Raw genomic sequence first — 25,359 nt, forward strand, 5'->3', positions numbered from 1 at the left:
TTGTACTGGCCACAAGACTCTGTATCAAAGCTTCGTACGGAGTTTTATAGGCTTCCTGACTTAAAAAGACAAGAATTTGCTTTGTTCTAGTTTTAATAGATTAAATTATAAGAGACATCTCTCTGCAATAACAATCACAGAGAGCACTGTTTCAGACCATTTTCTGAAATAGTGTGGGCATATTAAAAGACAGCAACATTGCTTGTTTTTACTCTTTACTGAAAGAATGAGTCCTACATGGTTAGATGTAAGCAATCAAAAAGAAGCCTGTATTTTTTTGTAAAAGGGAGTGGGATCGATGTAGGTTACAATCTCCAGGTGAGCCAAGCCCACTTGCAAACATTCTTCACATTTCACATCCACTCAATTCATATCTGTCTACCTGCAGTTTATTCAGGTGCTACAGTCTACAGTCACTCCTGTGTGGTAGCAGGAGTGCTGAGGTGTATCTCACAGCTCTTGCTGCCTAGTACCACTTTAGGGATTGCTTTGAGGAGTACGGTGGTAGAACTTGTCTGTTCTGCTCCCAGCCTCCATCTTCTTAGCCCATCGGTTTATTTAACTGAGCTATGCCCTTCTCAGCACATTCAACCTGTGCTAACCATACCTCACTCACAGGCAGATGAAGCAGTCCAGCCTTCAGCTGTGCTCATTGCACCAGGATTCAGATTGGAAGGACCAAGATGGTGAAGACACCATGCCAGGCAGATGCAGAGGTAGCTGACAAGAACTGCTGCAAATTTCCCTTGTGTGATTAGCACAGGCCTGCAGCTCATTACCCTAAAGAGCAGCAGTACCTCCTCAATTTTGGCAGGAGACATTGTATGACAAGGGAACTTCTCATCCTGCAGTACCAAGAAAAGCAAGTTTTCTAGGGCTTGAGGGAAGAGTAACTAAGGAAGAAACAGAGGCCTATTATCAGTACTCATTTCAATGCAACTGCAGGCAAAGGAAGCCTTGAAAGAGGTTATTTATGGAGACTGGAAGAGGGAACAACTTTTCCAGGCAAGTGGGAAAAGACTGTTTTTCTACAGGAAAGAGATGTTTATCTACACAATGCATCAGTAATTAGGAGACTTGAGTTACTGGAATTCATAACTCAGCCTTGCTTAGGAGTCTCACTCATTATTTTAAGCTTTTCATTGATGAAAAAGTCCTCCAGGACTTAAACTCAGGCGCTGAATTAGGGCAGAGGAGCTTGCTCACAAGAGAAGAGCAACAAGACTTGCTGCCTCTAACCCCAAGGAGGCCAAGCACAGCCGTCACGGAGTTCCTTTCATTAACACAGCCATTGGGACTTTCGCTGCAGGCTGTGTGGGTCATTGTCATAAGTAGTATTACTGGTATTACAGTGGGTCACAGATAAAGAGATAAAGAACAGAATACCTAAAAATTACATGCTTAGTATGCGCCAGCATTGATGGTTCTCCACCCAGGTTAACCAGGCCCACGTTAAATCAGCAATGCTCTCCTTCCACATTGGGCGATGCTGGGCTCCGGCTCAGCAGGGTAGCATGGGGAAAAGGGGCTAGCTGGTCAGTCAGGACTTCCCACTGGCACAAGCACAGCAATGAGACAACGTGAGGGGATGCATTCATCTGAGAGTGGCCTGCTTGCATTCATCTTGGATCCAAGGTGGAAGAGGGTAAAAGAAACCACCCAAGAAATGAAAGGGGTCCCCCTATTAGCCTCCCCCCTCTCTTATGCCCGCCCAGGACCATGTCTTTTCTCCCCCTCTGGGCTGGGCTTGGCATGGGACTGCAAGGTAAGAAGGTGCTTTCCTCAGGTAGTTGTCTTGTGTTGGACTCCATCTTCCTTCATACAAATGTGATGCAATGGGTACTTGTGCTAACCTCCTCCATCACATAAGGCCTCAGACAGGTTAGGAGGCACAATATTGTTCCATTGTCAGCTGAAATCATCCTGGATTTCTCCAAGTTAAACGTGTCCAAGTCTGTGTGTAGAAGACCAAGTAGAAGACCCATAAAATACCTGGCCAAGGAATGGTGGGGTGGCCCTGAGAGACTGACCTCTGCACCTGGCTTTACCTGCTTTCATACTAGAGAAGTTAGAGCCTGGCTTAAAGCAATACTTGGGTTTAGAACACAAGTGCAACATTGACTAAATCCTAGAGAAAATCTTACTCTGCACCTCCAGAAGAGAGCTTATTGTATGCAGAAAAGAGAAGCAAATAAGAGAAGGCTGTAGACAATTTTAACTTAGGAAAGAGGATCTGGGTATTTTATCAGCATCCTTTCAGGTCTTAATTTTATTGGGGAAAATGTTAATTGAGCTAGCTAGCACCTGTGAAGTGAAAAGTCAACCCAGCTAGGCCTTCCTCCTGTAAACTTTCATCTGCATACTCATGTTGTCTCCTTTCCATGCTCTTTGTAGCAGAGACCTCCCAGTTCTCAGCTGCATCGTGCTTGAAATACCCACAGTGGCAGAAGCTACCTTATGTCACCCCGCCTGTGAAAACACGCAAGCAGAGCATTCATTTTTTGCCCAATTAACTAAGAAGGGATTGACTAAAAGGAATATTTCACTCTCAAATTTTAAAAATACCATTCACAAAGCCCACGTTGATATTGTGAGGAACAACTGCAATTACAGTGGCCAAGTAATAAGCAGAAGCAATTAATACAGTCTTTAAGTACTTTAAATAGCATATTTATGGCCTGTTGATAGGAAAGATTTCTTTTTTAAATCAGAGGCTTGGAATAAAACCATTTTACTATACAAAAATGACTGGAGGATTTCAGTTTGTATGTTATCTTTGACATGTCCCTTCTTCTGGAATCAATAAACTATTAAAGTTTTCCCAGGAAAAAAAAAAAGGAAAAATCCACTCACCAAGCTTCTAAGAAACACATCTTCTAAAAAAGAACAGGCAACACATCTGAATGTTTTCTTTTGAACTTAATTCAAACAGACGTAGTGGCCTGTTACACAGTTTGTGCTACAGCTACTTGCAAGATGAATGGAGAACGTTTGATACAGTAAAATTTATCTCCTCCTAGTGCTGATATAAACAATGACACAAGGCGTCATGACATCAGACATCAGGCCTAAATGTTTTTAAAAATCCAGCAGTATGAAGCAGCTCTCTAATTCCCTTCCAGATAGCCATACGTGCCTGCTCTGCCCTTCATCTTCTTGCTGTGCAGCTCTGAGAGGCCGAGGTCTCTCAGCCAGGCCAAGACAGCTGATGGAGTCCACCCTGCTGTGGTCAGGGACTGCATCAAACATCAGCACGTATTCGACTGGGGAGCGGATAAATCTGGAGTGGATGGCACAGACCTGCTTCCTGGAGAGATGTAGTGCTGTGTTGTTCTCCCACTGCCTTCTCCAGCAAAGCGAAAACATGAAACCAGCTTTCTCAATGCTCATTCACTGCCTGGTAGGGCACCTGAACATGCCTCTGGTTCAAGCACGTCCTCAGGACCCGAGTACAAAGAACACTAGCGTGACTCTTGCCACTTGAAAACACAGAGATGACACTGGTTCTTGTAGGTATTCTCATCAGTGCCGTGCACTAAATATTTATATACAATGCAGATTGTTTTCATGAGATGAGGAATGCAAATTGGCTAGGAAAAACAGGGAAGAACATACTGAGTTTGATAAGCTCTTATTCAGATTTTCATATGGAACAGCTGAGAGAATGGAAACCAGAGGACATTTACATGTTCTGGCTCACTGGGAACATACCAAGAGGCTGCATTACGTTCAGGAATGTTGCCTTGTGTGCAAACCAGGAAACCCCTTGTTGCTTGCTCACCCAGCAGCAGAACTAGGGAGAGGAAGGGTAGCACTCAGCATAAGGGATCTGTGAAAACGTAACAGTGGAAACCCCGTATATTACACACTAAACAAGCTCGTTGCATGCCTTTCTCAAGCCTACCGATGGCACTGCACTATGTAACGTAAAACTTACTGACGTTGAAAATGAGTGGTGAGTTACACCCTCCTCTGCTTTTGAAAATTGCCTTTCTGAGGAAGGAATTTAAACTGAAGGCTTTATGGAGAAATAGAAGGAAATTTCCCTGTGTTGCCCTTCATGCAGTAGGAAGCTGAAAGCTGTGATTCACAAGTGGGAACATCGCCCCTAGCAAAGGAGCAGGTACCGTGCTTTCTCATTTTCCAAAATTCTGAGTCACTTTCTCTGTGTTTAAGCAAACATCACATATGAAGTTTAAGCTGCTCTTTAAAGTCTTAAGTCTTTCAGTACAGATGGTTACTTTTCTTTCATTATCTCCATATCCACTTAAGAGTACAAATGAAATAAACAAATCCTATCCAATGCTTGCCTACATTCACAAGTCACATGCAGATCAGATAAAAAGTGTTTCCTGTTCCATGGGAAAATGAAAATTGATTAAAATGTTGCATGCAGGGAGTACAACACATAAATGCACTAACGCACACAAATTGCCTTCTTGTATTTTGCCTCTATGGAGCTTTGACTTCCATCAGTAACAAAAGTTCTTAATAAACCACTTCAACTCGGGCACTTCTGGCAGTCACAGCTGCATAAATTGAAAATTTCATTTGATTCATTAATTCACTACCAAATTAAAACTTCCCATCAAAAAGCATTTGTAACAGATATTATCCACTATTATTTCTTCTACAAGATCAACACTGTCATTTCCAGATGTCCAATACCATCTGTGAGTTGTGAAATTTAGTCTACGAAGCACAGCTCCTGTTTGCCATCATGTGTATTGACAGACAGACCTGCGAGTGGCAGACAAGAGTTGGAGATACAATCCCTCTCACTTCACCACTGGCTCTGCCACATCCATGTGGAGAGAGGAACATACCTCCGGACTTTCAGAAGAATATGAATGAGAAACTACCAGGGGGTATGGTGAATACAAGTTCCAGGCAAAAATGCAGGGCTGAAAGAACAGCCTTCTCAACGAATTTTATCTTAGCCACTTCCTTAGCTGCACTAATAAGCAGTTTTCTCAAATTTACTTGCAGTATAAAATCATTTGCTTAATTGTTTCAGGGAATCATTTCAGGCCTTCACTGTGTTCCACTGAAGTTTGCTGTACATTTTAGCTCTGCACTGTGCTGAACCTTTTTGCTCAAATATGAAAATCACGTTCACTTTTCTATTCCCTGACTACACAAAAGAAATATAAAATCACAGAATCATAGAATCATTTTGGTTGGAGAAGACCTTTAAGATCAAGTCCAAAACAAAGCAGCTTCTTGACTATTCAGGTTAGCAAGAACAAAGCCTGCTTTTTATGGCTACTCAATTCAAATCCTGGCTTGTGTGATCATTCCCGATGAGAAAGGAATGCTCAAAAATAGCTCAAAAAATAAAAATAAATGCTTTCAAAAATGTGAAGGAATATTCCAGCACAACATGGCTAATAAGAATGTCTAGAGTAGCCATCTCATTCCCTGCCTTCAGCTGAAATACAATTTGTTCATAAGTGAAAAAAACCCCACACATTAAATCAGTCTTAAACCAGCAATAACTGCATCAGTAATCACACTCCATGTGTGCTTCTGCTGTAGAAACTATGAGAATTATTCATGCCACATTGCAAAAACACTTTAGCATGTATCATGCTCAGTTCTTCTGATACAAAAAATGTAACCGAGAATAACACTTGCAAATGAACATATAACATATATGCAGTGCAGATGCTTTGTTTTTTCCACACCACTCATTGAATGTGTTTGTTAGAACTCCTTTTTCTATCTCATTTTAATTATTTAGAGAATCTTTCTTCCTGGGCTTGTCTTTAATAAAGAGAAAAATTGTCCGTAAATGTGAGAAAAAGCATGAAAGCTCCATAGGCACAAATCTGTCATCTCTCAATTCCATGTGGAGGCCCTCAAAATCAGTTACTTGGGGTGGAGGGAGGAATGTGCTGCCCCTATTAGGAAGAATCATGAAAGATATTGCCTTGTTAATTTAGGTAGTCTTCCATAAACCACCCTTTGCTAGGAGCGGATTTGTCTCCCACGGGTAAAACACTGAATGCCCTGACACCAATGGGAATTTTACCTTTACGTTTGTTTTGGTCAGTATTTAATTCCGCAAAGGCATACAGTCTCAGCCATCACAAGATCCCACCCGCCGGGTAACCATATGGTGGTTAAGAACTATGCAGTTGTGCATACAGCTGTAATGGGGTGGCATTGGTTGGCACAAAGCTTGGATTTACCCAAAAGAATGCTACAGAAAAAGCCACAGGGCTTTCTTCTGGAGGAGGACGGCGGGTGGAGGACTTGTATCCGTACAATTTGAAGTTTGATCCTGCAAATGCTGGAGGGCGGGTGATTTACTGAGTGATTTGCCCCAGGGCAACCTGTGGGGGTCAAAGAGTCCCAGGTCTCCCAGGCAATCAGGATACTTTTTTATTGTATTCAGGCACTCGGGCAGAGACAGAGATACCACATTTCAGGCACTGAAGCCTGGTAACTTGAAGGAGCACTTCTTCTCATCCGTGTGCTCATCCACCCACCCGCCCACCCCTCACACTCCAGCGGAATGAAAAACGAGAACTAGACACCTTTCCCGGCGGTTCAGTTCACTGCTGACCCACGCAGCGGGCCGGGCTGCCGAAGCCGCCCCAACGGCCGCCCACCGGCCGCCCCGACGGGGGAGGGCCCGCCGCCCCGCCCTCCCCGCCCCGCCCAAAGGCCGCCCGCTTTCCACGCAACTGACGGCGGGCCGCTGCGTTCGCCTCCGCCCGGCCTGCCGCTCGCCATGCTGCCCCTGGGGGCGCTCCGCCAGCCCCTCGCCGCCGCCGCCCGCCTGGCCGGGGTGCGGGCCCGCCCTCCGGTAAGGGCCGGGGCGCTGCCGGGGCCGAGTACGGCGGCTGCAGGAGGGCCTGATGGCGCGAGCCGCGGGGGCGGGGCGGCGAGGGGGCGGGGTTCGGGCCTGCGGGGGCGGGGCTCAGGTGGGCGGGGTGCGGCTCTTGGGCGGGTGTGCGGGCGAGGCGTATTGCGAAGGGGGCGGGCTTAGGGTGGGCGGGGGCGGGGTTTGGGGCGGGGCGGGGGTGGGGTTTGGGGCGGGCGGTGCCCGGCGGTCCCGCCCGCGGTCTTCCCCGCGCCGGGGCGGGGCAGTCGTTGTCGCGACATCCTCGTTAACGGGCGTGTTTGCAAGCACGGGCACGCCTCGTACTGAGTGTCGGCCCCGCGTCTTCTCCAGAGTGGTGTGACGTGTTCCTCGGACGGGAGAGCTGGTCCAGCTGCCGTCCAGTGTTTGCTTGAGTGGCAGAAAAGGCCCAGGCTTCTCTTTTCCTGCAGAAATTCAGATTAGGTATTAGGAGGAAATTCTTACCTGTGAGGGTGGTGAGACAGGTTAACAGGTTGCCCAGAGAAGCTGTGGCTGCTGCCTCCCTGGCAGTGTTTAAGGCCAGGCTGGATGGGGCTTTGAGCAACCTGGTCTAGTGGAAAGGTGTCCCTGCCTGTGGCAGGGGGGTTGGAACTAGATGATCTTTAAGGTCCCTTCCAACCCAAACCATTCTATGATTCTATGAAATTTGGTGTTGGATGGGTCGCTGACAGCTGGCATCTGTCATGGTTGCTCACCATAAGTGTAGGGTTACTGTTCGTTCGGGATCCTGTGGGGATTTAGAAACTGTAAATGCTGAAAGAAGCCGTGACGCATGGGAACCAAAACTAGGTGAGCTATACTTCAAAGGGTCATTAGGAAACGGGACCTTTGGTCTTGGCCATGTGTATTTTGTGGCTTGAGCTGTATGGTGTGCAAGCCTGCTGGTGCTTGTGAAATAAGTCATGTCCAAAATCTATCCTGCAGCCACCTCTGTGCAAATACGGGCTAAGGCCAGAGATTTGGTTTGGCCTCAATTTTTCTAGTTTTATTTGAGAGGTGAGTAGCACATTCCAGGTTATTGAGCCAGTTGCAAAAGTAAGCATATTCTGGGGCTTATGGAGGGTTTTGTGTTATATGAATAGAAAAACTGTCCTTGACCAGCCTTTGGGAAGCAGCCAGTGAAGGGCAAGGCTGCAGACCTTAGCAGCCTTGCACTGGAAGGAATCAGTCTTTTCCCAGGCATTGGTATCTTCTTCTTTTGCCAATAAGATGTAATTAGCTAATACTGATGTAAGATTGTAATTAGAAAACATATTGCAGTAGTGTGAATTGGTCGGGTAAGGGCAATGCAGGCCGATGTTGATGTTGCCTCTGCTTCCGTGGCATTGTCAGCCTTGCCTTTGAATAATGTGTTTAGCCAACCCTCTTTTTATTGCTTTGACTTTTTGCATCCTTCTGCTGGCTTCCTGAGGAAGGGGTATGAGAAGAGGAAAATCCTGCTTTGTTATGAGCTAATAATTAAACAGTTGAGTGTGACAAATAAAAGACACGTCACGGTCTGTTGCACTGCAAAAAGGAATTGCAGCAAGTAATGCACATGGGAACTATTTCCAAAGAAAAAGTCACGAGATGCTTTTGTAGTGGAGATCAAGAAGTACTCCCTCTCCCAGCCCCCAGTAAAAAAAACCCACATCTATAGCGTCTCACTGTTTAAAAAGTCTAGAAATTAGGCAGAACATTGTTTTCTGGTTTGAGAATTAGTTTTAGTTATTTTTCTTAACATCTTCTCTCAGGTACTTGCATCCCTTGCTACGGGGCCCGGACAAAATAATAGCATTTTCTATGAAATTCGCACATATGATATTAAGCCATCGAAGATGAAGGAGTTTGTGGAAATGGCCAACAAGTACCTGCACCTTCGCACAGCTCACTCGGAGCTGGTGGGATTCTGGTCTGCGGAGCTGGGAGCGATGAATAAGGTTGTCCACATTTGGAAGTACGGTATGCTCAGCATCCATTCGCGCTGCTCTGCTCTTTATGTGCTCCCTGTCTCCTAGGCAAGACGGCAAGGAGAGTGCTTACCCGGCTTTTATTTGTTGCTCTTACTGTAAGAAAGCGTCCAAAAAAAATTTGTTCCTATACTGATTACTGAAAAGAACACTGCAGGGACTGTCAGGACAATTTTGACGTATTGGGGTGAGAGACTTGCAACTGTTCTCAAACAGCGATCTCTGCTCAAAACAGGTGTAATAGAGGCACTGTGGCAGAGTGCTTTGTTCATGGTAAGTTTTTTTTAATAGAAGGCCAGTTTGTGAAGCACAAATGTCTTCAGAATTTCAAAATGGATGGAGAAGGTTGAGACCTCCTTAATAAGACAATACATGTAAGTGCAGACAGTCTGTATGCAGTCTGTGTATGTTTATATGCATGTATAATTGTTTTCAAATTTTAGTTCAGTGTAACAGTCAGTCCCCTAAAACAGACGAGCACGCAGTTCACATGCTTAAACACCTTCTGTGGCTGGACTGTGCCAAGGTGGGAAGCCAATCCACCAGCCCTGACTTCCCAAGCGCATGAAGCATTTCGTTGCTGCTTCAGCCTTGGTAGCAACAGGCTTCCTGCACTATAATTGACTTTTTATGTTGTTGGAGTCGCTGCTGACCTGGAAGGTGCTGGTGAGCCAAGAAAACCTACAATTACGCAAATAACTAGATGTGCTGGCTGTGCTCTTTGTGGAGTCCAAGGGAACTTGATACTTGGGTTATGGAGAGGTGGGAAAGCACACTGATGTCATCGTTTCTTTGTATACCTGCTGCAGCCCAGGGTATATATGTATGCTGAGACAGAGAATTTTGTTTCTGAAGTCCTCGGTCTGCCCATTGAAATAAGCATGTTCGGAATAAAGAATCACCCCTTTTGTCCTGGAGGGGTGAAGTGACCAGCCGTCTGTCAACAGGAATATTGTGAGTTTACGTGCATCTATGGTTAATAAATTGTCCTGCTTCTCAGAACTTTTTAGCTTTGTTCTGTCTCAGGAAAAAAAAAAAACATTATTAATAATCTGTGAGAAACTTTTAAAATGGAAAATTAAGGAAAAACCTACAATTTTTATTTGTTTCCTGATGGTGTTCTACATGTGTGAGGTGCAACATCCTTTCTCCTTGATTCATCAGACCCCTGATTATATCTTTTTAGTAGTTAAAAATTATTTTCTCTTGGTCCCAAGATACAGATATTGCTCAAGGTTCTTCCTATTCTCAAACGCTGGATTTTTCTCTTGTATTATTGAAAGCTGTCTGCATAAACATACTGCTTAAGATGCCACTGCAGCTTAACCAATTGAAATTTGGTCACCCTTAACTCAGTGAGTTTGTTTTCAATTAAAAAAAAAATAAAAGAAGAAAAGGTTTAGATTTCGGGCATTTAATACATTTTTATGTAGCTGAACAAACAAACATTACTTCTACACTTGTAATTTTAATGTCATTTTATGTAAGCCAAAATTAATGTTTTTCTTAATTTTCTCTTGGTAGGCTAATATTCCTTCTGAATTTTCGTTTCCACTTCATTTATCCACTGTGCTTTCTCCAAATCTCCTTATCGTCGATAACTGTTGCCACATCCAGTAGTCCCTGTGGATGCCATATATGAATCTTCCTTAACAGTAACATCGCTTAATGTATTTTAACTTTTTTATAAACTTTATTGGAAAATTTCATTTGGCTTGAAACCATTTAAATCTGAGAGCTAAAGCAAAAGCTTTTGCAGAATTTAAAGGAAACTTACTACATCTGCTTTGAGCTAATACACTGTTTAAAAATATCAATTTGAAATGAACGTAAGTGCAGCTTGCCTCCTTGTAGTTATACATTTTGATTTGGTCTGATGTGACATTAAGTGCATTTTTTTCATAGTGTTTTTTTTCTTTCCTTTCTTACAGATAATTTTGCCCACAGAACAGCAGTCCGGCGTGCACTAGCCAATGACAGAGACTGGCAGGGAAAATTCCTCTCCCCAGCTCTCGCCTTGATAGAAAAGCAGCACAATGAGGTTGCTTATCTGGTACCCTGGTGTCAACTTGGGAAGCCTCCAAAAGAAGGAGGTGAGCTTATCTTCTCTTTTGCTGATTAAAGCTGCTGGTGCTGATGGGCTAACAAAAAAATAGCTTAAAGTTTAAACCAGGTATTACATGGTTTTATAAGCCTTTATGTAACAAATGAATGTACATACACCCATGCGAGAAAGATGACATAACACAGATGAGGGACAAAGTTTTCAAGAAGCATTTTACACTAACTTACCCCAGTAACTGACTAGAGCCCGATCATTAAGGTTGTAAAGAGGTGTGGGAATTGCCTAAATGAACATGCGAAATGGCAATGCTGTAGTAGGGGTCAGAGCAGTCATCCTGGGGTTGTTTTGTCCATCCATCAGTGAGAGGGCATTTCCTGGAGACACTAAAGGCAATGACTGATAAAAGAGAAAAACATCTGTGAAAGAGAACAATTTGCTTTGCTGCTACTGCTTCTTTCACATAATAGTTTTAAGAAAAAACAAAAACAATCCCTACTTTTTAAAGATACGTGCAAGTCAAGCGTACTTTGTAACAATCATAGATTAGGTGTAGATGTCCTGTCCTGATGTATTTTAATTCTCACTGTAGCAAATGTGGTGTTAATAGTATTGACTGTTCCCCAGTTTATGAACATTTGCAGACTTTGTTGCATGGATGGACATCAAACAGAGCTTGCTTTAGCCCTCAGCATGTGCGTACGTACGTAGAATAATCTTTGTTCTTTATTTCCCCGCGATTCTGAATTTTATGCTGTTACAATTGAATCTGAAAGCAGTCCAGTTATCTCTTAAAACTGGAGAGCTGACTTTTCAAACGCTTCATTCCCTTTTTAGTTTATCTCTAGCCCGTTGCTGGAGAATGAGACCAGATATACATTGCCATATGGCAAGTGTCTAGCTTTCTACTAAAGTGTCAGCAATTGTGATCTAGACTAACTACCTGAACGGAAAGGAGACAGATAACATGTCTTGTAGCAGGACTGGAGTTTTTCAGCAAATCATGCCAGTTGTCTACAAACAAGGGAAACTGATTGGCAGAGCAGAGATGCTGAGCTAGTCCTGGTCTGTTGGTTATGCCTTCAGAGCTTGCTGTGACCAATTGCCAGGAGTCAAAGGGGTTTATAATGTCATAAACCACTTCAATGCCAGAAACCATTGACAGACTTAGAAAAGGCCATCTTGCATTGTTCAGTCAGCCATTCAAATCCCACAAACATGTATGAGTATTTGTGATTTCCGCAAAGTAGTCTGACTCTCCCCAAACTTCCAGGCAACACTGAAAATTGCTAAGCTAGGCTTTGTGTGAAGTCTTCTGTTCCTCAGGGTCCCTGTACTTATATTAGCACTTGAACTAGCTCCAGTTAGCAAGCTGCTTGCATGCGCTCTTGTGAGCCCCTAGATGCTGTGAGGTGTTGTGCCTGCTGGGTTGAAGGAGCAGTTTCATGTCCTGCTGATCCCAAATGGCAGGAAATTGCAGTACTGGTTTCACAGTAAGTATGTTGTGGCCATGACACACCGTTTGAGAACGGGCATATTAATTTGTATTTCCTTCCTTGAGGTCATCTTTGCCTTTTCTTCCAGGAGTCTATGAATGGGTTACTTTCCAGATGAAGCCTGGTGGGCCAGCATTGTGGGGCGAAGCGTTTCAAGCTGCAATCAATGCTCACGTCAACACAGGCTACACCAAGCTGATCGGTGTTTTCCACACAGAGTATGGCTTACTTAACACAGGTACTGCTCAACTTCTGATACAGAGTTTGGTGTGGGAGGGGGCGGAGGCAGAGGGGCAAGCCCTTGTCCTCCATCAGGATTGGCTGGCTTGATGAAAATGTTCGTCTGGATCACCAAAGTCCTGTAAACAGTCCTTGAACCCAGCTTTGTGTACCTAGTTATAGGCTTAAGCCAGGTGCTGCTATCTAAAAGACTCTCAGATCTGATGTTTAAGTCAAACCTTCTAAAAGCTCAGCAAAAGATCATCCCACCACTTGCCTGGAGAATTGTTTCTCTTAACTGCAAGGCATCTAACAGGTGAAAGCAGACTGCTAGGACTTACAGTACATGTTGTATTGCAGCATAACAGTATTCAGCTGATTTTATTTGTACTTTCTCAGTCCACGTTATGTGGTGGAACGAGAGCCCAGATCACCGGGCAGTGGGAAGGCACAGTGCCCATGAAGATGCCAGAGTGGTAGCAGCTGGTAAGAGATGATGGATCTGGAGAACTCACTAGTGTTACCTGCACGCATGGTGAGAAAAGTATTATTTCTCATTGGTAACTGTCTTAATTAGATATGTATTTAATTTCAGTGCGGGACAGTGTCAGATTCTTGGAGTCCCAGCAAAATATGCTCCTGATTCCTTTGCAATGCTCACCACTGAAGTAACCTTCTTCTAAAGGATGTAACTGATGGCAGAAAGGACAAGATGGAGGTGCTGGCAGCAAGTGCCAGCCCATGGAGTGACATACCCTCATGAACTGACCCAACTGTTCTTCAATTTACAATAAATGGATGCAAAATGCTGATCACTAGCAATGATGTAAATCAGTAAAATTTTGTACCCTGATGGCAAGTACTAAACAGATATTTATGGTCATGGTTCTACATCCCCAGGAAAAAGAACTCAAGCTGTATCACTTACGGCGTGAACCACACTTCCCCTATCTTTTATTTTAACCCCTCAGTTCTTAATGCTTTTCTGCATCACTAGGTAACTTATCAAATCTAGTAAGTCAACTGCTCTTTTCCAACATTACCAGCCCTGAGCTCTATCGTTTTTATAACATATTTGGTAATTCTTGTAAGTATCACATCTTGACTATTGCATACTGGTGTAAGAAGAAATGCCCCCACATATCTGTTACCCAGTTATGTTTTAATCAATTGGGATGCTTTGTATTAATTCTGAGCAATGTAAAACATCCGTGTGGCTGGAATTGCCCCTAGGAGGTGCTGCAGTGCAGCTGGTCAGGTACTGGGTCCAGATGAACTGTGCCATGAGAAGAGCATTTATTCACCATCTTGTTATAGTTCACTTCAGCCCTTTCCTTTTTTGTTCAGTAAACACTTCCTCAAAACTGGGGATTACACACATAAAGCTTCACCTTTGCTATTTTAATATTTGTTTAGGGTGCTGAAACTAGATTAGCCCTTCTTGTTCAACTGTGTAGTCAAATCTCAGCTGACCTACATGTGCTTACATTCTTTGAAATATTTTTTCCCAGACTGTTAAAAGCCAAATTTGGATAAAGCATGACTTTTTAGTGATTACAACTCAAGCTCTTACTCTTTTTAAATTGTGAAATGATAAACCCCATTCTCCAAGTACAGCATGCGGCAGGTCTTGCGTTTTGGTCAACAATAGTCTTGATAATGCTTTAGAGCCAGTAAGCTCGAATGAACAGCAGCAAGGCAGAGGGCACGTGGGCTGAGAAGTCAAACTTGTGTTTTGTGTACAGTGGTACAGAGCACCCTCTTCTGCAATTTAAAAGTCACTAACTGGCAGAGCACGTGGGAGGCTTTTCCACAGGTTAGTCACTGACCCGCAATGAGCAATTGATTTCACATCTCTACTGAAGTATCTTTGTGCAGTCTGCCCAACGATGATGATTGCTTCTGTAAAGTCCATTAAGATCTCATAGAAAGCACTAAAAAACAGCTGTAGGCAATTATGGTTATGTCCAAGGTGCATGGATGGGATCCAGCTGCTGTAGTAAGGGAGTCTTAACAGCTCCCAACTCCTATACCCAAGTTCTCATACTCTCCTCCCTCCAATAAGAGCCATCTTTAACATTCTCAGGGTGGAACAAGCACTACTTCAGAGACCACTGTCTTGTATTTTACAGATCAACTTTTTAAGGTATAAATGGCTGATAAACCATCACTACAAGGTTGATTCAGAATGTTGCCTTATGGCAGTTAACTAAAAGGACTTTTAATAACGAAAACCTGGGCTGAAAAATGGGACAGGGAATTAATAGGACCACCCCCCTCCCCCCCCGCCACCATGAATGCAAAAATTAAGTTTATGTTTAGTGGAATAAAAAGAGAGGTTACTAAAAACAGTATAATTTTTTTTACTAAAACTGTTTGTCACCAGCATTGAGAGTAAAGAATAGTCAAGGATGTTAGAGGTGTGCTTTATTCCGAAGTTTGTTATTTTCTGACAAGAGGCTGGTAAATCAAGCACATTACCCAAAGCAACCAGCTGGACACTAGATTAAAACAGAAAGCCCAGGAAATTTTAATGGGCTTCTTATCTTAGGATGACTTTTCCTGATAAGTGTAACTTCAAGAATTGGTTGGATTCTGGAACTTAACCAGTTGACAGTAGGACTAGGTGCAATATAAGGCAAAATTTAAAGTCAGTTTTCCTTTGAGCAACCGGACCATTATTCCGCTTTCATTTGTAAACTGCTGTTCAAAATCAACCTAGTATTAACTTGAGTGATCTTCCTTTAATTTGATGTTAGCTAAGGATTAGCTAAGTTTAGGGTATTTCAGATTCTTTGTACTCAAACATAACATTTTGCTTTGTCAGTGAAAACAGGTATAGGGTATTTTTAGCAAGGAGGAACAACAATTATCAATAGTTCCAACTTGCCACATCTCTGTAATGAAAATATTCAGAGGCAGGTACCTGACTTGGGATTTAAAGATCCAGGTAAGTTTGTTATGCTCTGCAGCTGGATTTGACAGTTACAGATCACTTTTTTCAGGATTTGCTGGGAGACCTTTTTATTTACTAACTTTAGAAGCTTAAAGTAGCAGTTGCCCTTCAAATCTTGCACCACCTCACTTACCTGAAAACAGTATGTGCCCCATGCTAATTTGTAGATATGCTGGAACTTGCTTGTACATTATGCATCAAAGTCCACAACAAAACAAAACCTGGCAAAACAAGAGCTGCTAACAGCACTCCTCAAAAGAGCTTATGCAAAAATGACACTTACAAGACGAATGGTGCCATACAGCTTTATTTTTTACTTAATACAAGGCCATTAGAGTGCCTTTTAATACTTCACATAACAGTTATTAGCAAATACAAATATATATACTTTTTCTTTTAATGAAAATGTCCATTTAAGGATTTAACTTAGAAATCTCTCAGTTGTGAAATCTCTCTAGATTTTTGCAAAGTTAACATATTCCAGTGCAAAAATAGATCCCATTACAGACAGCATAAAGTGCTTGGAATGAAGGACCAACTATAATTCAGGAGGGAAAGATAAGCACAAAGTGGTGGTTTAATCATGGGGAAAATAGAACAACTCTGTACTGCAGTACAGATGTACTACAAAGAGGGATGCAACATGTCAATAGTAATAAAGTTTAAAATAAGTTAACACCTCAGTGCAGTTTCATTATCAAGAGTGGTCATATACTGTATGTGACTCTAGAGTGATTTTTCCCCAACACACACTTAGAAAATTAGTGGCTGTCTGAACCTGCTCCATGACAAGTCTGTGTGTGAATGTTGCATTATGCTGTCTGTTCAGTACAAGCAAGACAGATCAGAGCTGTGAAACAGTTCAGTTAATATCCATGTTTACCGTAGTATTTTGTCACAGATAGCAGACTGTATGAGCATGAGAGTCACAGGGCAACAGGAATCAAGAATCTCTTTTTGGTGAGCTAAGGAAAGAGGATTATGATGTGACTCTCGTTTCCTGCTAAATTCGTCATTTACATGAGCAGTTACAAAGAGCAAACCACCGCCCTTTCAGGACCAAATCTGAATCCTCCTAGAACTCATTCTAGTTTTACATGCACTAGTTTGGTGCAGTGCAAAACTTAAGCCCTTCACTTCAGTGACTTAATGCTGATTTGTAATAGTCATTTTTAGCAGTGGTAAGCCATCAATACATGCTATTTGTTTCAATGATACCGTAAAATACCTGCAGCCTGTTCTAGAGAAGTCATGGCTGTAGCTCAGCTGTTCAGTAATTTTTCTGCACCTGGAAGTCTGGTCTATTCACCACCCTGTAACTCATCCCCATAGGGTGACTCCATAATGGTAATAACAAAGCATCTTTTAAGTGAGGTATACCAATCCCCATTACACTCCTTTCTCAATCCCCTCAGCAATATATTATACAGATAAAAAAAAATAGTATGAAAAAGGCACTTCAGCAGAGCATGTAGTAAGCTCTTACTTTATCCCAAGGCAGGACACAGCAGGGACTGGGAACTTGTGCTAAATATTTAACTGTGCACTAAAAATGCTGAATTGGTCAGTGTTACCAAGTATACCTGGAAATACATAATCAACCTTCTTCAGGCTCATGCCAGCCTCTTCACTGTTTGTTGGGCTGCTATGGGCATTCACAGAAGAAAATGGTCCATGATTGATTCATGGCGGAGTAGCATCAAGAACTAGTGCAGAACCCATACAGGTATTTAAGGCGGAGGCATGACAGGAATAGCCCAGGAACTGCGCTTGGGTTCAAACCACATTACTAAACCTATTTCTGAACGTAAAAGCAAGACAGAGGGGCCCGTAAGTGTATTAATGAAAGCATACTCTCCCATGACTGTTGTACAATGTGAACAAGAATTGGTTGTTCTTACCATATAATATCCCCTCTAATATTATTCTGGCTTTGTAAAACCTTAAAAATTATTGACTGTGCTGTAGCACTACTACTTTGAACTACCTTGTTTTTGAAGGGGATTTTTACTGAAGCCGTTTGTCACTTGTATAATAAAGGTGTATCTTCCAGTTAGGGATCACCTAATGACTGAAACTACACTGCACAACAGAAGCAGAAACTTACATATCAATCTAATGTTATACCAGTTTCCAAATGGGAAAATTTTAGGTGAACAACTTGCAGTAATTGCAGATAGCGGCTGATTGCTAGAGTCTGGAATTTGGTCAGATCATGAACTTATCTATTGCTGAATGGATAGAATGAGAGCACAGCATTGCAGGCATAATGTAAAGAAATACCATAGCTACAAGGATCAACTGAAAGCACTTTCAATCCCTAATTATGCTACCTACCTATTTAAACTCATAAATAATACTGTTCAAAAAAATCTACATCTCATTTCTAGTTTTATCTGGCAAAGCCAGAAATGGCAACATGCTTGTGCTAAGCAGTAACTTCCGATGATGGGTACCTTTCTGGTGCAAAGCAGGGGTTAAAGAGCAGATATTACATATCTGAGTGACATCTCATGATTTAGAATTTGCTCTTGGCATTAGCAGCTTGTACAACTACTGAGTTTGCTGCTGTGGTCCAAACCCTAGGTCTGCTTCTCACCCACTTCCTCCTACTAGGTGTTCATGCAGCTGCTGCAGTACCTCAAAGGAGCAGGAGAGTACTTAACTACATAAAAACCTAGTCAGAGCATGTTATCGGTTGCGATGCTGGTGGGGCAATCCTGTGCATTTGCAGGGTTCACAGTTCTGTGTATCACCACTTACTGATGGAGATGCATGGATACAATGGCTCGTCTCTTGCTATCCCATCTGCACAGTACTGCTTTGTGGCCCCAGATTTGTCACCAACTGACCTACACCAGTCTAGGAAAAGCAGCTGGCCAGGTAAGTTTTCACAACTTAAGGCTACAACACTGGTGTTGACTTTTCTTACCACTGACTGTCTTGGTGCATTCATTGCCAGCAATGGATGTAGCACCAGGAAATTCCCACTCCTGACGTGATTGTTTTAAAAACTAAAACATGCATGCCTAAAATATCTATAAATAACCACTGGCCATGACTCCTCAATGAACTATTTTTGCAACCCTAGTAAAAACATACTGTACAGGACAAGATACAGTATGGCTGAAAGCCCACAGCATCTGGTGGGTGCTTTACCACAGCTTCAGAGTTATACTGTAACGAGCTAAGTTCAAGTCTTTCACTTGAGAACAGTACAAGACGACTCCATGAGGCACTGCCCCTGTAAAGGAATTTTGTTTTCATTGCATTGAATTGCATTGCATTGAATGGTTATCAGTAGAGTGTCCAGTTTCTCTTCCTCTAGCTTCTTCCGGACTATCCTATCCCAGGGAAAGGAAGTTCGCATTCTGCTCATAATTCCTTTGCTGAAATCAGCTCATACACAACTTTCTTTTACCTTCTCATCTTGCAGGAAGGAATTAAGGATTGCAATGTCTACCACAGTCTGGTTTTTGTGCAATGACAGGTCCTTCGTGTGGTCGTCGTCGCTTTGGTCCTTAGCAAAATTTACAAATACCTACAAGAAAAAAGGCCATGTCACACATTACCCTGGCTTTTCATTAATTCAGGGCATTTTATACACTGGGATTCAGTACTCTACTTTGCTGAAATGCCTTTAGAAGATAGGTCCAGTAAACTGGTGGATTTATTTCTATCTCTGCATCAATAAGCTTTTGGCAGACAGGCTACTAAAAACTTACTTGGTCAAGTGTGGTCTGAGAAACGGAGTAGTCTTCTATGTGGAGTCTCTTTTTGTTTTGGGAGAGAATACTGAATATTCTGGCCAGGGAGGATGGTGAAGAGGGAAGCTGGTACTGTAGCATATTCCGATGCTTTTCCTTCAGGACACTTCCAGGGAAGGCATGCCCAAAGAACTCCTCAACAGGCTTCAGGTCTGGGTTTGCCCCTGCAATTCTCACCACTATGGTGTAACCATCTCCAAACCTATAAACAAGATGGCCAGCACAGGAGTTAAGTGGCTTTGAAACAGAAGTGCAGCTTAAAATCCAGCAGCATTTCCCATAGGCAGAATAGCAGTCGGAATGCTGCATGAGGAATTAAGTCTCACTATCTCCCTAAAAACGCAGACAACTCTGTGGTGTAAGTGAAAAGAAAATAGCTACCTGTTCTTTAGATGCTGGACACTGCCCAGACACCTGAATCGCCCATTGACCATGATTGCCATTCGAGTGCACAGGGCTTCACATTCTTCCATGCTGTAGGCAGAAGAAACTTCATTAGCACTGCAAGCAGGAGGGAAGGGCAGAGCAGCCAAACAAAGTTTAGCATCCAGCCCTGGTGGATGCAAAAGCCAAGGCATGATACAATTGGGCTGCTACTTGCCTGTGAGATGTGAGCACCACTGATCTCCCCTCTTTGATTACACTCAGAGCACAGTTCCACAAGAAACGACGTGCTTTGGGATCCATCCCTGTTGTTGGCTCATCCTGCAAAATATATACAAAAACCGGGTTATGCTGTTACATTCTACTGACAAATACCTCATCTCTGAAATGACCTGTCCATTCTGATTATGCGTACTGGAAAAGAAAAACAGTAACTTTGACTCTTTTTCCAAAATAAGAAAAATAATTTATGCTCCAAATTCTAAATTAGCAAACATATTTTTTCAGAACTGAGAAGTATTGCTTATTCTGCAATTATAACATGTTGAAATACCCAGTTCTAAAACAAGTTAAAGTCAATCAGATTGTTTAAATAGAGCACTAGACTACTTTCTCCTGCACTATGAACTTTAGTAATCCTACGGTTTGTCCTCAATTTTAATGTAAAGAGTCGTAAAATATGTATTTCCAATTTTCATTGACTTATTAAAAATACAGGACCGATTCTCCTGCACAGTAAGATTTGCTTGTGTCCAGCAGGAAGGCTGTTATTTTTTTGCAGGTATAGAAATCTTTGCAGCAGTATAAGGCGGTGAAGATGCTACACAGCTGGCAGTCTGGCATCATTCGAGATCCCCACTTCCCCAGTGATTTTTAATAAATAGAAGCCTAGAGGCACGTTATAGTTTGCACCTACATTTAAATAGGGCATCTTTCTTTCCATGTGCTCTTTGCTCACATTTAAGTGACTAATGATGTATTTAAACATTAGTTGGCCGTGAAATATCTAGTCTTCATTTGGACCTGATTTTTCTATTTTCCAAGGAAAACGTTCATGAGCAAAGGTTGCAGACTCACCAGGAACACCACAGGTGGCCCTCCAATGAGGGCAATGGCTGTGGAGAGCTTGCGCCTGTTCCCTCCACTGTAATTCCCAGCATATTTTTCTCCATATTTCACAAGGCCCAGTTTCCGAATTGCCCACTCGCCAACCTACAAGAGACAGCACAACACCCTCTTGAGTCAAGCACAACAACATCTACACAATGAGATATTCCTTATGAGCTTTGACTTTCAAAACATTTTTGAGAAGGGCCACTCATCTGAGGATCTAATGTGGCACGGATACGGGTTTTGAAACACCCTGTTCACCTCTAGATCAGGATACATGCAATCCTGCCCCTGGGAGGCCAGAAAATCAAATGGCTGCAGCTTATTTACCAGTGAGCAGAAGTTCACCATCAGCCGAGCTACATTAACCACCGGTGTAGTGCTCTTCACAGCACTGGCTTTAGATAGCTTTTCAGTTGCTGTGGGCTTGCAGCAGGGACATGGTCACTACTGACACACAGCAATCCCACTGTGGCACATCCTAGACCTTCAGACAGATGGGGAGGATCTGGTTTGTTATTCAGGAGTATTAATACCGGTGCCAATAGGCAGACATTGTTGCCCTGGGGACTAAGAAGTGTTAGGGAGACGAGATTCAGCTACTACTCGGATCATACCCAAAACTGTGTCCCTTTTTACACGGGGCTGGTGGGAACATCACACAGAGGAACTCATCAGCAGCCTTCGAAGGAGTTTGCAGTTTTCACCATCATTACTACTCTCAAAGAGGGATTTGAGCTACCTGGACATACCACTAAGGCACCAGATCTGGCCCTATACAGAGTACTGGGTACAGATGTCATCTTCCTACCTACAGCAGTGCCTGTTCTGCAGCACCCAGGACACATACAGTGAAAACTGCTTTTAAGTGAACAGCACTGAGAAGGGTGCTGTATGGTACTGGCAGCTGTCATTAACTGCCTAAAGACTGTTAGTGTAACCCCATGTCTGAATGCTGAAATAGCAGCACTTTAATGATGAATGTGATCAACTGGAAAGATGTAACAGCCAGCATGAGGTTTCTGTTAAGCTGTAGGGTGCTTGCTCCCTGGGACTTTGTACAATTAACTCTTGACAGCAGGTGAGGTTCTGCATGACCTGCAGCTCCGCAGCCCTTAAACTCTTAAAGGAAAGAAGCCATTCAGTGGAGAAGTGCATCCACTGTGAGAATGCAGGACCCAAAGTATCTCCCCTTCCATGTAGTACACTTTTCTAGGCAGCACTGAAAAACCACACCAACTCTGGTTTGCCCTGGAAGAAAAGGGAGGCAGATTTCACTGTACAGTATCTTCAGCAGCTTCACATCATGGCATTGCATGTGTTGCAGGGAGGGTGCACGCAAGCAGGAACAGTTGGTCACGGGGGTGGGTCCTATGGTGTTTCGTTTACCTTGCAGACTTCTTTCTCTGGAACACCCCTCAGGAGCGCAAAGAACTCCAAATGCTCTCGCCCTGTCAGCAGTTCATTAACAGCATCGAACTGTGGGCAGTAGCCCATGTTCTGATGGACTTCTTGGATGTTGGACAAGATACTGTGAAAGAAAAACCCCTTTGTTAGGATTTCACAACTGCACACTGCTATTTTAGGTGTTATAACAAGGCAAGTGAAACAGTAGCTTTGGAATCACTGAACTAACAAAAATACAGGATCCTAGAAGTCCATCTTGGCCAAATTCTTCTTCTCTCTCCCTGTCTTCTCCCTTCTTTTTTTTTAACTATGACATTTAAACATGAGAGGGCAGGTATTCATAAGTGACTACCAGACTAGATCAATTTTCCTAAGGCGCTGAAGTACTTTACCAGACTCGAAAGGCTGGAACAGATGCCAGGAGTTGAAAAAGGGAAAACTGGTGCAGAGTTTAGACTTGCTGGAAGTGGAACAAAGGCTGTGAAAGCTGGGGGAGAAAGCAGCAAAGGAACTGCTCTGACACAAAGCAGAGGAAAGATGGTCTCTCACCTGTTTCCTCTGAGGAAAGCTTCTCCTCCTGTCACATCTGTATCACCAGTTAGCATCTTAAAAGTGGATGACTTGCCAGCACCATTTACTCCCAGGAGTCCAAAACACTGGGGATACAAAAGAGCAAATGAGCACAGTGTATTCGAAAACAAGAATCAGCTGCATCATTTTCAACACGGACAACACGAGAGGAAGCAAACTTGACCCTCAGGACAGCTGGAGGGAGCCTTCAGTGCCATTTTCAGAAAAAATCTTCTGGACTTTCATTTTAAATATAGATCTTCAGGCTGGGAAAATGAACGAACTGTGGTGTCACCTTGGTGCAGTGCCACCACAGTGTTTTATCTGTGCCAAACCTTGGAGGATACCAGAGTTTAGCCTCTGGTCCCAGACACTGAGAGTTCAGCATCTTCTTTAAAGGCAGAGAGAGACAGAATCAGAAACTGCTTCAACTTTCAGGCAATTTCCTTTGATGTAATTTGAACATCATCTGTTTCTGATCTTACCCTACCCTTTGCTACCTGTTGCTTTTAAATACTGCAGTACTAGCAAAACAATGAATTTGACAGATAAGCTTACCTCTCCAGGGGGGATTCCAACACATATCCTATCAACTGCTGGCTTTCGCTTCATTCTGTAAATCTGAAATCAGAAGAATGTAAAGGACAATGTCAAAGAGAACTACAATTAGAACTATAATTATACATATTCAACAATCCAGACAGGCTCCGGTTTTGATCCCACTAAATTCCACTGAATGAGGCTTCTGGTGAACTGCATGGTGTTGTGCCAAGTCTTAGGAATACAGAACTTTTCTGTCACCTTGGTTAGCTCCTTGATTTCCAAGATGTCACTCTGTCCTCCTCCGCTGATTATCCTCTGTCTCTCTCTGGTTACGTCTTCATCTTCATCATTCACAGGAGGCAACTTGGCGTAGACAGGCCTGCAGAGAGCAACATGACAAGTTGTAGCAGAAGATGATAGGGCCTCCATAGTTAATATTCTCCCCCCTTCATGGGGGACACCAATGAAAACTTCACCTGCCTGCAGTGGTGAAGTGGAGCAGACAACCTACCTGGGTTTGATGAAGAACCTGTACTGGATGAGCACTGTGATGAGGAAGAAGACAACACCCTCTACTGCCATGGCAAAGAGGTTCCTTCCCACCAGGTCCCATGACAGAGGGGACACAAAACGATCCTCTCCTGTCAAAATCAGATGAAGAGCACAGTCACCTTTCTGGAGCAACATGAATGGGCTAGCATTTCTTCCTGCAGAGCTCACCAAGTTGGGCACTGGGCAACTTGAGAGCAGCCAGAGGGAGGAGGGAAGGGACAGACCACAGAAGGGGCCAGTTGTGGCTGCATGCACATTTCTTATTCTAGTAAAGTTGGGACTCGGGCCCAAAAAATTCAGTCTGCCAAAGAAGAGCTAGCCCACCTTCCCGAACAGTTAGTGAAGCACAGAAATACTGTGACCCAGGCCTGGCATCTGTATCTCAAAAAATATATCCAGCTTTCCAGAATCTCAGCTGCTCCTTACACTTGGCCTAATGATCCTCTCCATACAGTTGGCTTTATGCATTTTTATTTAATGCCTCTAATAACTCAAAACTCTGGGGATCTATCTGCTAGGCCCCCTTCAGTCCTCATTAACAACCTGAAGAGGACAGCTGGGAAGACTTGTCAGTTTTGATCAGATCTGTTCCGTAAATCATGCACTTTCAGTTCACGGAAAGTCAGAGGAGCAAAGGATGCTCATCCGGAGCAGACTTGAGCTTTCTCTGTTCACTTCAGGACACTGTCCCTGGGATACACAATTTCACTTACCAAACCTCTCCAGAGCATCAGCCATGGCCTGGTTTTTCACCATGTCAATGAGTCCCCGCCCCAGGCAGAAGTGGGGGAAGATGAGGAAGACAGACTTCAGGATGTCATTGATGTTGTTTAGCTTCTGTTAAAACAAAAATCAAGTGCCAGTGAGCAGCCATCTGAGCAGAAAGCAGCCACTACCTGCCAAGTGTGACCCATGTTGTGATTAACCCGTCCCTCCCCCAACACTGCAACCCCACAAAAATCTACAGATTAGAAATACTCTCCCAAGAGCCATGGCTCCTCAGGACAGTGAGTGTTGTTGCATTGCTCAAGATGCTATTAATACAAGCAAACTGCACTGAAGGAGAGATTCCTCCAAATGCTCACCCTCTAAAAGGCAGTGTCTGTAAATGATAACGTGACGAAAGGCTACAGGTTGAGAAGACAGGAAACTTGTGCTTGCACAGACTGGTTATCTTAGAGGCTATGGGTAGCCCCTCCCTATCCCAGACTGGAGGCTCTAAGCCTTTTCCTTTGCTGTCTTCCATTTGGCTTAGCCCACGGGTTGCACTGAGGACAACCTGAGAAGTTGTTCTTCTTCTGCCAGGCACTTATCTTCAAGCATGGACATGTTTTTACTGACCTAAAATGGGTCTTGTAATGAAAGTGACCATCACCAAGGACTGCCTTCTCATGCCCACAGGCAGTGGTACAATCAACAGGTAACTCCCACAGGGTCGCCTCAACCTCCTCCCACAAGGAACACTTCACATCA

The 25,359-nt window shown here is 43.3% G+C and overlaps 2 protein-coding genes across 5 annotated transcripts in view; one reads left to right on the top strand and one right to left on the bottom strand.

The window, feature by feature from the left end:
* The first annotated feature begins 6,739 nt into the window (after positions 1-6,739).
* Positions 6,740-13,555, top strand: NIPSNAP3A (nipsnap homolog 3A). The gene is made up of 6 exons (XM_068423637.1): positions 6,740-6,814; positions 8,605-8,812; positions 10,752-10,913; positions 12,467-12,616; positions 12,997-13,083; positions 13,193-13,555. The coding sequence occupies exons 1-6, from the start codon at positions 6,740-6,742 to the stop codon at positions 13,267-13,269; spliced, it is 759 nt and encodes a 252-aa protein (XP_068279738.1). The 3' UTR covers positions 13,270-13,555.
* A 2,289-nt stretch (positions 13,556-15,844) lies between these two features.
* Positions 15,845-25,359, bottom strand: part of ABCA1 (ATP binding cassette subfamily A member 1) — a 97,386-nt gene continuing 87,871 nt past the window's right edge. For 3 of the 4 annotated variants that reach the window (XM_068424121.1, XM_068424120.1, XM_068424122.1), the window contains 11 exons: positions 24,600-24,723; positions 23,846-23,975; positions 23,593-23,713; positions 23,350-23,412; positions 22,771-22,877; positions 22,204-22,345; positions 20,782-20,916; positions 19,922-20,025; positions 19,702-19,794; positions 19,279-19,522; positions 15,845-19,094 (listed from right to left, as the gene is read on the bottom strand). In XM_068424121.1, coding sequence (XP_068280222.1) covers positions 18,954-19,094; positions 19,279-19,522; positions 19,702-19,794; positions 19,922-20,025; positions 20,782-20,916; positions 22,204-22,345; positions 22,771-22,877; positions 23,350-23,412; positions 23,593-23,713; positions 23,846-23,975; positions 24,600-24,723 — 1,404 coding nt within the window. In that variant the 3' untranslated portion in view covers positions 15,845-18,953. Of the gene's footprint in view, positions 19,095-19,278; positions 19,523-19,701; positions 19,795-19,921; positions 20,026-20,781; positions 20,917-21,912; positions 22,066-22,203; positions 22,346-22,770; positions 22,878-23,349; positions 23,413-23,592; positions 23,714-23,845; positions 23,976-24,599; positions 24,724-25,359 lie in introns of those variants that run through there. The other variant, XR_011050191.1, reaches the window with a different exon arrangement.

The sequence above is a fragment of the Nyctibius grandis genome, chromosome Z, assembly GCF_013368605.1.
Source record: "Nyctibius grandis isolate bNycGra1 chromosome Z, bNycGra1.pri, whole genome shotgun sequence".
Classification (NCBI taxonomy): Eukaryota; Metazoa; Chordata; class Aves; order Nyctibiiformes; family Nyctibiidae; genus Nyctibius; species Nyctibius grandis.